This window comes from Hemicordylus capensis, chromosome 2, assembly GCF_027244095.1.
Source record: "Hemicordylus capensis ecotype Gifberg chromosome 2, rHemCap1.1.pri, whole genome shotgun sequence".
Lineage (NCBI taxonomy): Eukaryota > Metazoa > Chordata > Lepidosauria > Squamata > Cordylidae > Hemicordylus > Hemicordylus capensis.
The window spans coordinates 211,868,596-211,884,100 of record NC_069658.1 but is presented as its reverse complement, the minus strand read 5'-3'; the positions used below and the strand labels follow the sequence as shown (position 1 = coordinate 211,884,100).

At 48.7% G+C, this 15,505-nt stretch overlaps 1 protein-coding gene across 8 annotated transcripts in view; it reads left to right on the top strand.

Moving 5' to 3' along the window:
* TCF3 (transcription factor 3) overlaps positions 1 to 11,834 on the top strand; it is a 98,377-nt gene extending 86,543 nt beyond the window's left edge. For 5 of the 8 annotated variants that reach the window (XM_053295953.1, XM_053295951.1, XM_053295957.1 and 2 more), the window contains exons 19-20: positions 4,694 to 4,838; positions 7,832 to 11,834. In XM_053295953.1, coding sequence (XP_053151928.1) covers positions 4,694 to 4,836 — 143 coding nt within the window. In that variant the 3' untranslated portion in view covers positions 4,837 to 4,838; positions 7,832 to 11,834. Of the gene's footprint in view, positions 1 to 3,878; positions 4,106 to 4,693; positions 4,839 to 7,831 lie in introns of all 8 variants that reach the window. The other 3 variants (XM_053295958.1, XM_053295954.1, XM_053295956.1) reach the window with 1 other exon arrangement.
* Positions 11,835 to 15,505: the final 3,671 nt, after the last annotated feature.

Here is a 15,505-nt window from a genome sequence, read left to right as displayed (position 1 = left end):
GAAATGTGGAAAAAGCTGTGACTTGGAAGGCTGGCCTTTTGCTCCGTAACCCGAGTTCTCCGCTCCAGTTGCCAATTTAGCATCAGTGGTAGAAACGTCCACAGAGGCCTGGCCCCAAACCAGAAGGGCCTGAGGCCATTAAGAGTTCAGAAGTGAACCCACTGAAGGCAGAGGAAGGCTGAGAAGAAGGGGGCTCCGGTGGAAAGGAGCAGGGCGCATTTCCCCACTGTTCGTGCTTCTAATGCTTGGCTATGCATGTTTGCATTCTAACTTGTTTTTCCTCCCACGGAATCCACCCAACGGGTGCATCTTGGCAGGTTTAACTCTGTTTCTCCCCCTACCCCCCGCCATCCCTTCAACGGAAGCTGCTGTTTTTACAAGGAAGAATTCCTCACGGCCTGTTTCTGCTCAGCTCCTGTGTTGCAGTGCTGGAATTCCTTTATGATTCCCCCCCCCTCTTTCTCTATATTCAGTTTCGTAACTTCTTTCCCCTTTTCGCCTCTCATAACATATATAACTTCCCCACCCGTCGTATCTGGGTTGTGTGTGTTTCCCCCCCCCCCTCTTTTTCCCACCCCCCTCTCCACTTTCCTACAGACAGTCCCCGGCCGTGACCTCTCGGGGGTTCCCACTCTCTACCTTGTACTTGCTGCTTGCTCAAAGAGACAGGAAACTTGGGAAGGGGGAGCAGGTGCCAGGGAAGGAGTGTGTGGAAGACGTCCTTGCGGTCAGCCCTCCCACTTCTCACGGAGCAAAGAGACACCTTTTGAAGTGGTGGTTCTCTTGTATTGAGCAGGGGGAGAGCAACTGGCCCTACCCAACCCCAGCACAGCATCCCTCCAGTGGCGGTTGCTGGTTTGTGCTTTGTGTTTCTTTTTAGGTTGTGAGCCCTTTGGGGACAGGAGGGGGCCCTCTTATTTATGTATGCATTTTTCTATGTAAACCGCTTTGAGAACTTTGGTTGAAGAGCGGTATATAAATATCCATAGTAGTAGCAGTAGCTACTGTTAGGGTTCCTTTGGCATGAGAGCATTAATCGGTGATATTATTGGGGTGTATTAGGATGCATAGGGTGAATTTCCCCCCATTTGGTTTTAATTTGAAGTCCCGTCCCCCCCGCTTTCCGAGATTGGAGACCAATGACCCAATTTTACACACACACCCAAGGGTTTGTCTGTACCCCGTGGGGTGTTTTCCGTTGCTTTTTTTCCTTTGGACCTGCAGAACTCCAGGCCACATCATGCTGTTTTCGAACCCCGTTCATCGTTTCAATCTGCCCTATTTCGCTACATCGTGTGTTTTGTCACTTAATTGACACAGTCAGATATTGGGGAGGTGTTTTTCAAGTTGAAAGGAACTATACTTCAAGGCATTAATGAACTTATTAACATCTGAAGCTGCCTTATATACGGCCCATCTAACCCAGTTCTGCCCACTTTGATTGGGTCTCAGGCAGAGAAACTTTCCCAACTAATGGTGCCCATGGTCCTTTTAACTGGAGCTGAAGCCAAAGATTGAACCTGGGTCCTTCTGCTCGCAAAGCAGGGGTTCGGCTGCTGAGCTGCACACTCCCCCAAAGATTTGTTAATGTATTAACTTCACTTAACACATTCAGAACGTCATTCCCTTTTTTAAAGCATCCTTTAAAAAAGAAAAAGAAAAAGTACTATAAGGGCCCCTGAGGAAAACGGTTTTATGCTCAAGATTTGCCAGCATTGACCACACTGATGCTAGATCAGGGACCACTTGTTCAGGATATTAAAGAATTCAGGAATGGAGTAAAAGGAGCAGGGGACCTTTTTAGGAGTTAAGCTGAACGTCTTCACACTTTGGGAGGCCTTTCTGAGTACCTTGATAGAGCTGATCCTCCAAGAGGGGGGTAGTTTCCCACCAGCCAAATACATCTTTTGCAGGCTAGACAGTTGGAAATCCAGAGGGTGATGCTCTCTCACACACACAGACCCAAATGTGCTTCACCAGCCTTGTCAAAAACCTGTCCTGTATCCCAGACAGTTTGGGTAACTGACATGGTGTCATCAAACACAGTTTGGATATTAGATGTGTTTTGAGAGTGAGGGCATCACACTTCTCCTACCTTCCCTTCATGTAAAGTGTGCTGTCGAGTCGATTTCGACTCCTGGCGCCCACAGAGAGTTACAGATCTGCGGTAGTCTTTGGTAGAATACAGGAGGGGTTGACCATTGCCTCCTCCCACGCAGTATCACACGATGCCTTTCAGCATCTTCCTATAGCGCTGCTGCCCGATATAGGTACCAGCGGGGATTCGAACCGGCAACCTTCTGCTTGTTAGTCAAGCATTTCCCCGCTGCGCCACTTAAGGTGACTCCCTTCATGTACAAGGGGGTTAATTTGGGCCTCCAGTTGATCTCTGCAGATTCCCTTCCGTTCACCCTTTCCTTGATAATTTTTTGCTCTGGGGGGAGAAGGCCGTCCCTGCTTAACATGTGTCCTAGATTTGACAGGGGGCAGGACTAGCCGTGGGGGGGGGAGCTTGCACGGTCAAGTGGTGTCAAGAGCTTAAGGTGCTGCCAATACAGTCCGCGGTCCGCCTTCCCTGCACCAATCTTGGCCTTGCTTGGGAACCCAGGGATGCAATCCCGCCTGCACGCAGGGTGCCAGAGGATTTGCATCCCAAGGACTTTGTGGAGGATCCTTGTTGCCATCTGTGGCAAGTGGCTGGGCCTGCCTTAAGGGGCATGTTAGGCACTGGCACATGCATCTCTGACTCCGGTCACGTGGGAAGTTTTCACGCCGGTGCCAGCTTCCCAGGGAAGATGCACGTTCTCTAGACCTGCATTGGACGTTTTGCTGTACGCACGTGTGTGTTCCCTTTCTGGGAAACTCTTTTTTTTTAATGATTATTTTTTTAAAATTGCACTTTGTACATTGCAGGGAGGGGAGGGTGTTTCCTATTCAGCACAGCACTTGGTCTTCCTGGTCTCTGTGCCGCCACATATGGGCTGGCACTTCTGCAGGACAGCTGCAAAACCTTCTATTGCTCCAGCCAGGGAACCCTCACCTGTTCCCTTCAAGAGGATGTTTGTCATAATCTGTGTGTGCCCTGAGCCTGAAGGGCAGCGGTCAGGTTCAGCTGATCAGGCAAGGGCAGAAGGTGTGTAAGCCTGTGAAATCCATACTGCCTGCCACTTGCAGGAGCTGATGTGGACACCCCCATTCCATTCTTTGCCTGAGGCTCAAACATAGACTGTCCACAGGAGCTGACCAGGCCAAATCTCTGCCCGAGCCCATAAGTTTCCCATTCAAGCCCAAGAAATAAGTTTGAACCCAGGACTGCTCAACTTTGGCCCTCCTGCAGATGTTGGCCTACAGTTCCCATAATTCCTGGCTATTGCCCACTGTGTCTGGGGATTATGGGAGTTGTAGTTCAAAAACAGCTGGCGGGGGGGGCTAAGTTGAGCAGGTCTGTCTTGTCTAACCCATGATTGAAATCTCTATGATCCTTTCTTGGTTTGCTGTTTGCATAACTTTGGTGCCCTCACCTGGTGGAAGACAGGTACAGCTATGACTCTAGATGCCGACACAGTGATGGTTCTACCAAATGGAGGGACAGCATGAACGACAGAGGAAATTAATTTCCTTGTAATGAAGTGTGTTGTGCTCACTTAAATATGGATATAAATTGTAACCACTGAGGCATTCCAGATTCTTAGTGTGACCCCACTGAGGTGTTGGCAGCTCCTTAACCGAAGGACCCACCCACACACACCCCAATTGGCTTCTGCCATTTTGGCTCCTGGCTGTGGACATTTTTCCACCACACCTTGGCACCACCCCCCTCCCCACAAAGTCACTACTTTTGCTCCCTGACTAACCCCTGTGGTGCTGTGTGAACCCAGCAGTACGGATGAGGCGCTATCACTGGAGGACAAAGATCTGAGGGACCGGGAGAGGCGGATGGCCAATAATGCCAGGGAGAGGGTGCGCGTACGGGACATTAACGAGGCCTTTAAAGAGCTGGGACGCATGTGTCAGATGCACTTAAAAACAGACAAAGCACAGACCAAACTCATCATCCTTCAGCAAGCAGTGCAAGTCATTCTGGGCTTGGAGCAGCAAGTACGAGGTACGGCGCCAGGTGTCCCCCACCCCGAGGTCACTCTTGCGCGGGCAGGAGGCTATGTGTGTGTGAGTGTGTGTGTGTCTTTCTCTGCGCTCGCTCGCTTGCTCGCATGGGTCTCTCTGCCTGTCCCTTCAGCCCCTTTCTGTGTGTTTGCTGCTCTCTTCCTTGCGGTGTGACCGGAGCGGAGGCGATCCCAGAGGGAGTGACGGGCCCACCCTTCTTCGTAAGCCTGATCTGCTAAGCAGTAGGTCAACCTGAAAGCGGGAGGGCGTTGGGTCTGAACGCGTTGACCCTGGCGGCATTTTCCTCGACCAGCATCAGCTTTGTTTCCTGGGGTTGACTGCAGCCAGCAGACAGAACTGCACGATGCTCTCTTGCTTCCATAGCTTGGCTGTGTCTGTGTGTGTGTCTGTGTGTGTGTGTGTATATATATATATGCTCTCCTTTCCTCTCTTCTGCTTCTGTGGGGTGGCGGGTTGGGGTTGGGGGCCGTCGGTTCCTGCAAAGTTTTCCCCAAATGTGAGTTTCTCCTCCTTCCCATGGTGTGTGCTCTCTCTCTCTCTCTCTCTCTCCCCCTCCCCTCTGTCTCAGAACGGAACCTGAACCCCAAGGCAGCCTGCCTGAAACGCCGTGAAGAGGAGAAAGTCTCTGGTGTGGTGGGCGACCCCCAGATGGCGCTCTCCGCATCTCATCCAGGTCTAGGAGATGGGCACAACCCCGTGGGACATATGTAAAGGTACCTTCTCCTGGCACCCTGTTTGGGGTCTCTTCTCGGGGACGGGCTGCGTCAGTTACCTCAGCAAGGTTCCAGGCAGCCAGCAAGCTTCAGCAAGGTTCCAGGCGTCATCCTGGAGCCGGGGAAGCTGGTGGTCCATCGATCTGGGCCACCCTGTTCCAAGCTCTGAGCTTTCTAGGAATGGGGGCCTTCGAGGGGCTCCGGACAGCCAGGGCTTGCTGACTTGAATGCTCACACAGCCCAGGACTGCAGCCAGCTAGCAGCTTGCAAGCACAGATCTCCGCTTCCCACGGCTGCGGTGGAAGCATAGTGCTGGCCAGGCCCGGGTTCAAGACTCCCTCAGCACCTAATGGGCTGGCAGGTTCAGCCTCTCCGTGTCAGATTTCAGGACCTCCTTTGGTGCTGACAAGACAACTTGCTGAGACACTGTTCTAGAGACGAGAAGTCCAAGAGAGGCCTTCTCTTCCTCCCACTAATTTAAACGGGGGCACTGTTTGAGTGAGTGAGTGAGTGAGTGAGTGAGTGAGTGAGTGATTTCTATACCGCCCTTCCAAAAATGGCTCAGGGCGGTTTACACAGAAAAATAAGAAATAAATAAGGTGGCTCCCTGTCCCCAAAGGGCTCACAATCTGAAAAGAAACATCAGATAGACACCAGCAGCAGTCTTTGGAAGTACTGTGCTGGGGGCGGATAGGGCCAGTTACTCTCCCTCTGCTAAATAAAGAGAATCACCATGTTAAAAGGTGCCTCTTTGCCAAATTAGCAGGGGTTATTATTAGGAGTGTGCATGGTTCGGTCCGGGGGGGATTGAAAAAGCCTCCGAACCGGTCCGGAATTCCGGCGGTTCAGAGGAGTGGGGGAGTGTCACTTTAAGGGGTGGAGGTAGTACTTACCCCCCCACCCCGCCGCTCTCCCCCCTCCGGCGCTGGTTCTGTTTAAAACGTTCTTGGGGCGGCAGAGTTCCTCCCTGCCGCCCCTGCCCCCGTCGTTGTCCTCGTAAGCCTTAAACAAGGAAGAGCTGTTGGCGCCCATGTGCCCTTCGCAGCACGCGCACTCATCTGCGGCGCGCATGCGCCAGCAGCAAAGACAAGCGCACGCGCCGCGAAGGGCGCATGCATGCCGACAGCTCTACCTTGTTTAAGGCTTACGAGGACGACGACGGGGGCATGGGCGGCAGGGAGGAACTCTGCCGCCCCAAGAACGTTTTAAACAGAACCAGCGCCGGAGGGGGAAGAGCGGCGGGCGGGCAGGTAAGTACTACCACCCCCCCTTAAAGTGACACTCCCCCCAGTGCCGGACCATGCTTCTGTGGTTCCGTGCACATCACTAGTTATTATGCTAGGAAGCTCCAATGAAACCATTTGGCAGTGGACTTCAAGACTGAAGAAAGGGAAGTGGTTGATCACGCCACACATAATTAATCCATGGAACCTGCTGCCACAAGATGCAGTATTGGCTGCTGGCTTTGAAAGGGGATGGGACACCTTCATAGGAGGAGGAGAGAACTCTCAGTGGCTATATGGCACCTCCTGTTCAGGGATCAAATGCCACTTAATACCAGATGCGGTTTTGTGGGGCTTCCGAAAAGCACCTGGTGAGCAACTCATGGGCATTTGATCTAATCCAGCAGGGCTATTCTTAATTACAGCTAAATGAAACCTTCATGTTCAGAGACAGTATACCTCTGAATTCCAGGATGCAGTGCAGGGAGGGCTGATGGATGCCCTTATGTCCTACTTATAGCTACTGGACTAGATGGAGCTTTGGTTGGGTCTGCTATGGCAGCTCTTGCATTCTCCTAGGTCCTTATGGAAGATAAGTCCGTCATCAGTTAGGAATCAGGATAACTAAAAAGAATCTTCGCTTACAGGGCAAGTCTAGCTCTGACGACCAAATACTGAAAGCTGTTTCTCTCTTTCTTTCTTTCTCTCTCTCTCTCTCTCTCTCTAGCGGCAACTGTGGAAAGCAGGAGGGTGGACTAGATGACCCTTTGGTCACCTTATTATGATGCATTGTATGAATTTCATACACACAAACCTCTTTCTTTTATTTTATCCTATTTATATACTGCCCTTCCTAAAGTGGCTCAGGGGCAGTTTACACTAAAATAAAAAACTTAGACATTAAAATCAAAAAACCATTTAAAAGCAGATTAAAATTAACATTAAAACTAAATATCGTTAAAAGCCGGGCTTAAAAAATGGGTCGTTAAGGCTCTCCTGAAAGTAGAGGGGTGTGTGTGTGTGTGTAGATGTAGATACATAATTTATTTATTAACACTTCTGCCTTTATTAAAGTAATCCCAAGGTGTTTCACAGCATATTAAAAACAGCACAAATTTATATAACAGTTAATAACAATACAGATACTAAATTAGGATATTTATAAAAACAGATCTATTTAAAATGCTGAACATCTACCCAATAGAAACAGTAGAAAGCATCACACACAAGCAGCCGCAACAAAAGTAGAGTCAAGTGTTCTTGCATAGTCACCCCCTTTTCACCTGCCTTCTAAAAGCAGTATTGGAAGAGCCTTCCAAAGCCTGGGGCAATGACCGAGAAGGCCCTGTCCCACGTACACGGCAACCGGACCTCCCTCTCACTGGCACACAGAGCAGAGACCCCTCTGATGATCTTGGGGAGTAGGTGCTTCTTCAGAAACCCAGGGCCCAAACCATTAAAGACTTTAAAGGTCAAAAACAGCACTTGAACTGGACCCAGAAACAAGTTGGTAGCCATTGCAGTTCTTTCAAAATGGGCGTGATACGGCCCCAGTAGGCAGCTCCCAACAAAACCCTCACTGCCACATTGTGTACCAGCTGCAGTTTCCGAATATTCTTCAATGGCAGCCCCACATAGAGTGAGTGAGTGGGTGTACGTGTGTACTGCATATAAAATACACATTCCCCCCCCCCGTCTCTCCATGATGCATTGTATGAATTTGTGTGTGTGTGTGTGTTATCGTAATCCTTTCCCCCCATCTCTCCATAGATGATTTCTTTTCTTCTCCTGGGAGCAGATGTCTGTAGGAAGACGGGACGGCCATGTCACGCCCCCCCCTTATGCCGTGTGTCCGCACCAGAAACTCTAGTCCTGTTATATACTGACACATGGCAATGGAACTTCAGCGGGCTCAAAGGAACTTTTTCCCCCCCACAAGGAAAAATGAAAGTGGGGGGAAAGAAAAGAAACAACTTTCTCAAGAACCCAACAGCAAAAGATTGCCTTAAGTGTATAGTCTGGAACTGTCAATGCATATCCTTCAATTACTGGGGCGGGGGGGGGCATTGGGGAGGGGAAGTGGTGTGTCACAAGTGGCTTGTTCACAAAGGCCAGCAGAAGACATTGTGCCTACGCGTAATTTTTTTTTAAGAACATTAGTTACGATAAATTTTTTTTTTAAAAAAAAATGTAGAACAAACATAGAAATGCCTTTGGGTTGCTTTTTTTTTTTTTTTTAGCTTTTTGCATATATGTTTTGTAAGCGATGATGGAAAAAATGTGTAAAAACAAAAAGAGAGAGAGAGTCTTGTTCCCCCCCGTTGCTTTTTCTGCTGCTGTTTCTATAGTTAATGTTGCATATTATTTTTTAAATAAGATCAACCAGAATATTAAAAGTTGTATTCAGAGACTGGATGTTTAAAGTGAAAACACACAGAGAGAAGAGGAGGCTGGGGAGGTGAGAGCGTTTAAATTTCGGCTGGTGGCGGGGAAACTGCAGAGGCAAATTGAGCTAGGCAGACTGACAGATGCCTTTGCCCAGCTCATAACTTCCATGATAAAGAAGAAGAAAAGAATCAAATTGTCATTATCTCTTTTTGCTTTGGGCCATTTTGAATATTGGAGGGAGGCGGGAGAGGTGACAGAGCAATCTGGCAGTAAGGGTTCCTCTTGGTTTTCATCCCAAAGGATATTTTTGCTAGTCTTATGTGTTCTTTTAAATCTACACACACACACACACACACACCCCTCCCAAATATTGGTAGTCCCCTTCTGGGAGGCAAAGGGATGGCCAGCAAAAGTGTCAGTTTGGGGGAAGAAGATGGTGTAACTGCCAAGCGAGAGAGCCCCCAAACTGACAAGGGGCCGAGAAGCCAGGCTGGCAGAGAGAACGCCTTCATGGTGTTGTTTTTTAAGCACCTGACATGGATCAAAAGAGGAGGGGAGGCTGGAAGCAAAAGCACTACCGGGTTGGAAGCAGAACAAAGACCACGGAGGCAGGCAGGCGGGGTTGAGGGAAAGAACAAAAGAGCCACACCCAGCCGGAAGGAGAAAGCTGGGCCCAAGCCAGAGACTCTGTGAGAAGGGCAGCTGTGGGGAGGGGGCATGCTTCTGGCGTGTAGAACAGAGCCCGGCCCCCCAACAGGGTAGGGCAGGAGACAGAAGTGTCTCCCAAGACACACGGACACCCAAGAAGAGGAATGGGTCTGCTCCTGTGCCCAGTTTCCCTCCGTTCCAAGTCCGGGTCTGTTTAGAAGACACCTTCCCATGGCCCTTGCATGTTCAAGGTACAGTGTGCCGTCAAGTCGCTTCCGACTCCTGGCGCCCACAGCGCCTCCTCCCACGCAGTCTGAGATGATGCCTTTCGCCATCTTCCTATAGCGTTGCTGCCCACTATAGGACCAGCGGGGATTCGAACTGGCAACCTTCCGCTTGTTAGGTGCTCCGAAAGATCACCTCTGGCTGGTCGGACGCCCTTCTCCTCAAACATCATTTGGGGAGGGCGCTTGGCCCCCTGGGTCCAGCTGCACACACTGGCGTCTCACTCCCCACTTGGGTGGCCAGTGCGGGCTATTTAATGTTCCAAGCTGGCAAGCCAGAGGCTGGAGTGCCAGGTTTTGGCATCCTTGCTTTGGGAGCGGAGGAGAATGTCAGAGCACACCCATTGCAGCTTCTCGTCCCCCAGTGGCAGAGCTTGCACGTCGGGACTGGCTGGCCAAACCTGTTGGGTATCTGCCTTCTGGTTTTAAAAAAAGGCACCCATTTGCAAACTTCCGTACAGGAAGTTTGGGGGAAGTGCTCAAAGGACAGGCAAGAGGCCGGGCCCTGCACACCACGGAGGCTTGTCCAGAGAGTACAGACAGCCCTTTCATGAGGCAAGGTGAGACAGCGGCCTCCGCGAGATGCCCCACTGCGCCATCAGAACAGCTCCTTGGGACTCCTCTGGCCTTTGCAAGCTTTGCCAGAAGTGTCTCTTTGCACGTTCCTTGCAAAGCTTGCCAGAAGGGGTTGGGGAGAGGAGAGGAGGCTGCTGGCCCTCTTCCCGTCTCCCCAGGCCACCTTCAGAGCTTGGAGAGGTTGGTTTTGCCGGGCGGGGGGAGTGCTTGGCTTCAGGTGCCAGGCTATCCTGGGCCTGCTTCATCTCAGTCTCTTCCCTCCTCTTGGCTGCACAAGGGAATTTGGAATCCAGAGTCCGGCTGGCCCAGATGCCAACAACTTTCCAAGGGCCTCGTTGGCACACCCATCCCGGGGGAAAGGGGCCCATGTGTAGATGCAGGAAATGTACCTGTTCTTCCCCGCCATTGCTCTGGCGAAACATCTCTGCACAGCAGAATGCGTGGCAACTTCCTTTTTTATGCCAGATCTCCCAAAATCTCTTTCTAATCCAACGGCTCAAAACAAGCTCTTTTTTTTTAAAAAAAAAATAAAGTTAATTTTGGTTTTGCTATTTTAACTGTTTGAAAGTATTTCTGTTCTGTTGGGAGGGAAGCTTGCCTTTTCTAAAGGGCGTGTCTACACTACAAACTTTTAAACCAGTTTCAAACCACTTAAACTATCATGACGCCCTTGTTAAAGGAGCCCTGCGAATTCATGAGGGTGCTGGAAATTCTTGGCTGGAGACGCACACCCCTTGATCCTAGAACTACAATTCCCAGAGTCCGTACATTGGCAGCCGGAATCGCTGAAACTGGTTTAAGTGTGTAATGCTGATTACGTCCCAAAAAATCTAGGGATATTTATTTTTGTCGAGGGGGGGCGGGGTAGAGGGCTGGGTTTTAGGAGACAAAAGGGACATCTAGCAACAACAAATGTCTTAGGGGAAACAGCATTGTGGGAAAATTAACTTCTTTGTTTTAAAAAAAATAGGGGTTCAAGCAATGCAGAGAACAAAATGGAACTTGATTCCCATTAAACTATATTTTTTTAGGATGGGGTGGGGAGGCTGTGTATTTTTCAAGCCTTTTAGATTGTTCTTGAGGGTTCTTTTGTTATTTGGGGCTTTTATATTAAAAAAAATAAAAATGGGTCCTTGCTTTTTTGGGAGGGGTGGCTCTGATCCACCTATAGCTAGCCATTCCTTGGGCGGGGGGGGCAATCCTATACACATTTACTCAGAAGTCAGAGCCACTGCGTTCAGTGGAGTTTATTCCCTTTGTAAGCGTGTGTAGGGTTGCAGCTTCAGTCACGGCCAGATGTATGTGGATCGGAGCCTTGGTGTGTTGTTTTTGCTGCCTACATGTTAAGTCCAGCTGTGTGTAACTGGCTCAGATACACATTATATCAGATACACATTATAGTTTTGAAAGATATATATATAGTATAAATATATATATATATATAAAATGCCTAACCCCAATTTAAAAAATGGAAAAGGAAAAAAAAGTATTTGGGGAGGGAGGGGACAGCTTACAAAGAAACATTTTTTGGACTGAATAGCAATTCCTGGGGGGAGGGAGGGAGCAGGGGGGTTAAAATTGTGTTTCCGAGTGCCTCAAGATACGGATTGTGTTCATTTTTTAAAAATAATAATAATAATTTTATACAAGTGTCAAGAAAAAAACAGCTGGCTGGATTATTTGGAATTTTTAAATAATCCTTAACTTTTTTAAAAGTAGAATTTTGAGAACTGTCCTGTATATAACAGTAATGTAGCAATAAATGTGACATTTTATAACAATATTACTTTTTTTTCTCCCCCTCCCCGTATCTGTCTTTCAGATGTTGTATACCTACCAATGAAAAAGTTGTAATAAAGGTTTTACCTTGTACTAAACCTGTGTTTTGCTTGCTTCCTGCCCAGCAGATCTAAACTGGGAACTTATTTGTCTGTGTTTAAAAAACTGAGTACTGTGGTTTTCAACTTTTTCAGCTCATCTATTGGGCAGAAACACTCATTGCGTGGAGCCTTGATGCATGGCCGAGGATTCTGGGGAGGATTTTAGTGTCTGGGCCTGGTGGACATGATTGTTGCCCCTGTAAAGAATTCATCTGCATTAATTTGGTTTATATAGATTTGATGGTGTGTGGTTGCAATAAGGGATGACCCCTCTGTGCACAGAGGCAGGGAAAAGGCTGTTTCCTTGGCTGGCTGGTTCTCTTTCTCTGTTTGTAGACAGTAGTTTGGGCTTTAGTGGATGTACTTCTTCATTGTTAAATAAATTTAACATTTCAAATTCCATTTTTAACATTCCAAAAGCTGCCCAATTAGAAGGCTCCCACAGGTAAAGGTCCTGTCCAATCGCATCAAAGCAGAAGGAACTCTGCAGGTGAAGGCTTTGGCCAATCAATTTATCAGTTTATTTTGGCCAATCAAACCAGTCCTTTGCTAACTGAACAAAGAGGCACCTTTTAAAAGTGGCGATTCTCTTTACTGAGCAGGGGGAGAGCAACTGACCCTCTCCATCCCCAGCACAGCAACCCTCCAGTGGCTGTTGCCGGTGTCTATCTTATGTTTCTTTTTAGATTGTGAGCCCTTTGGGGACAGGGAGCCATTTTTTTAAAAAAAAGTTCTTAAAGCAGTTGCATAGCAAAAGGTATGAGAAAAAGGTTGCTTGTCCCAAAAGGAATACCATCCACCATGGTATCCTTCTGGCTCACTGGAGGGAGCTGGGGATAGGAGGCAGTGTTTTACAGTGGTTCCACTCCTAAGTCTTGGGTAGATTTCAGATGGTGGAGCTTGATGACAATTGCTCTTCAAAACGGGAGCTACCTTTAGGGCTCCATTCTGTCACCATTGCTTTTTAATACCTACATGAAACCGCTGGGTGAGGTAATTGGGGGATTTGGTGCTGGGTGATCTCAATATGCTGATGACGCCCAAATCTATTTCTCCTTGTCAATATCAGGAAATGGCATTAGCCCCTTAAATGTCTATAGGCAATAATGGGCTGGATGCGGGATAGCAAACTGAAGCTGAATCGAAGCAAGAGGGAGGTGCTCATTTTGGAGGTCACAATCTGCAAGATGAGATAGAACTTCCTGTTTTGGACGATGTTACACTCCCCCAGAAAGAACAGGTTTCTAGCTTGGGAGTGCTCTTGGACCCAGGTCTAACCCTGGTGCCTCAGGTTGAGACTCCAGCCAGGAGCTGTGATTGATTCAACAACTCTGCCTTTTCCTTGAGGAGAATGATCTGAAAACAGTGATGCAGCAGCTTGTAACTTCCAGGCTGGACTACTGCAATGCACACTCTACGTAGGGCTGCCTTTGAATGTAGTTTGTAAGCCAGTTAGTTTAAAATGCAGCAGCCAGATTGGTCTCTGGGGTATCCCGAAGAGACCACATTATGTCTGTTCTTAAACCGTTGCACTGATTGCCGATATGGTTCTGGGCAAAGTACAAAGTGCTGGTTATTACCTTTAAAGCCCTGGATGGCTTAGGTCATGAAGCCCCAGCAACAGTCACTGGAGAGATGCTGGGCAGGTCTGAACAGGGACAGTTGGTCTCCCCGCTACTAAATACAGAACCCCCACTAGCAAAGGGGCCTCAGAGGCCCATGAATCTTAAGACTTCTATCACCAGGTGTCTCCGTGAGGAAGATAGAGAAAAGGAATCTGGACCAGGTTTTTGGTAGGGACTAGGACTAAGCCCAGCCTACATAGGAAGCTGCCATATACTGAGTCAGACCGTAGGTCCATCTAGCTCAGTATTGTCTTCACAGACTGGCAGCAGCTTCTCCAAGGTTGCAGGCAGGAATTGCTCTCTGCTCTATCTTGGAGATGCTGCCAGGGAGGGAACTTGGAACCTTCTGCTCTTCCCAGAGTGGCTCCATCCCCTAAGAAGGGGAATCTCTTCCAGTGCTCACACTTCTAGTCTCCCATTCATATGCAACCAGGGTGGATCCTGCTTAGCTAAAGGGACAAGTCATGCTTGCGACCACCAGACCAGCTCTGGTCCAGCTAGCTCAGTATTGTCTACACAGACTGGCAGTGGCTTCTCTGGGGTTGCAGGCAGGAGACTTTCTCAGCCCTCTCTTGGACATGCTGCCAGGGAGGGAACTTGGAACCTTCTGCTCTTCCCAGAGTGGCTCCAGGCTTGGACTGGCCCACAGGGCAACAGGGCACATTCCCGGCGCGCACCAGCCACACGGCGCCCCTGTGCCCCAACTACCACCCTTAATTACCTTTTCTGCTCAAAACCCGGCACCATCCCCACATATATTCCACCGCCCCAGTCCAGCCCTGAGCGGCTCCATCCCTTAAGCGGAATCTCTTCCAGTGCCCACACTTCTAGTCTCCCATTCAGATGCAACCAGGGCAGACCCTGCTTAGCTAAGGGGACACAAGTCATGCTTGCTACCACCAGACCAGCAATCCTCTCAGCCTAGTTAGCTGGAGAGGCCACATTTCCAGGGAGCCTGGCCGCTGAGTGCTTAACTGGCTGATAACCGAGGGGAGGATCATATTAAAGACTATGGCTAAGGCAGCAGCATGGCAAAGATCCTGGACAGGAATGGAGGACCATCTTGTGTATTATTTATTTTTCTGTGTAAACCACCTTGAGAACTTGGGTTGAAAAGCGGTATATAAATATTCATCATAGTAGTAGTAGTAGGACCGGTCCAAACACCTCCTGTCTGCAAGCAGAACTCGGGAGGCCTAAGGCTACCATAGCCCAATTAAAAAGAAGAAAATCTTTTTTATTTTGAGGCTTGTGTCCAGTGTTCTATTTACTTTTTTTTTTTTTTTAATCTGTGTGTAGAATGAGTTTTGGTCTGGGCAGCAGTATCGAGGCAGTGTGTGCGCACATGCATTCAGAGTGGGACATTCCTGATTAAACCTGAGCAGGGTCTAAAATTAACTGACCAGATATGAAAAAACTTGTGAGCATGTGCATATGCCTTAGAGGGAACACTACCACTGAGTTATTGGGGTGGCGAGGGGCATTCAGACCAGGGTTCTGAGAGAAAGTAGGACCAAGTCCAGCCTAATGACATCCTCTCCTACCTGCTTCAAAACTGGCCCCTTGGTATACAGAAGAACTATGGGGGCTGAAGCGGCGAGGTAAACGAGGAGCACAAGTGGAGAAAGACTCGACTCGAATACGACAGATCATTACATAGAGCATATTTGAAGATCCATTCTCAGGCGATACATGTGGCAAAGAAACGATTCTTTTCCTCCCGTATCGCAGCCACAAGTTCATGTCCAGTGGAGTTGTTCAGGACCATGAAGGGACTAATGTGCACCCCCTTCCCCTTTGAATCAGTATTTGGAACCAACAATTACTCACTGTGATGTTTACATTGAGTTTTTTGTGGACAAAATTTCTTGTATTCAGGCTGACTTAATTTCAAACTCTAAAATTGTTACAGAGTCTGATGCCAAGGTGTCCAACAGCTCCTCTTATGTGATGATCCTAGATCAGTTTCAGTTCGTGACTCCTGAGGATGTGGACAAGTTGCTTGGAATGGTGCGGCCTACCACCTGTCCTCTTGATCCTTGC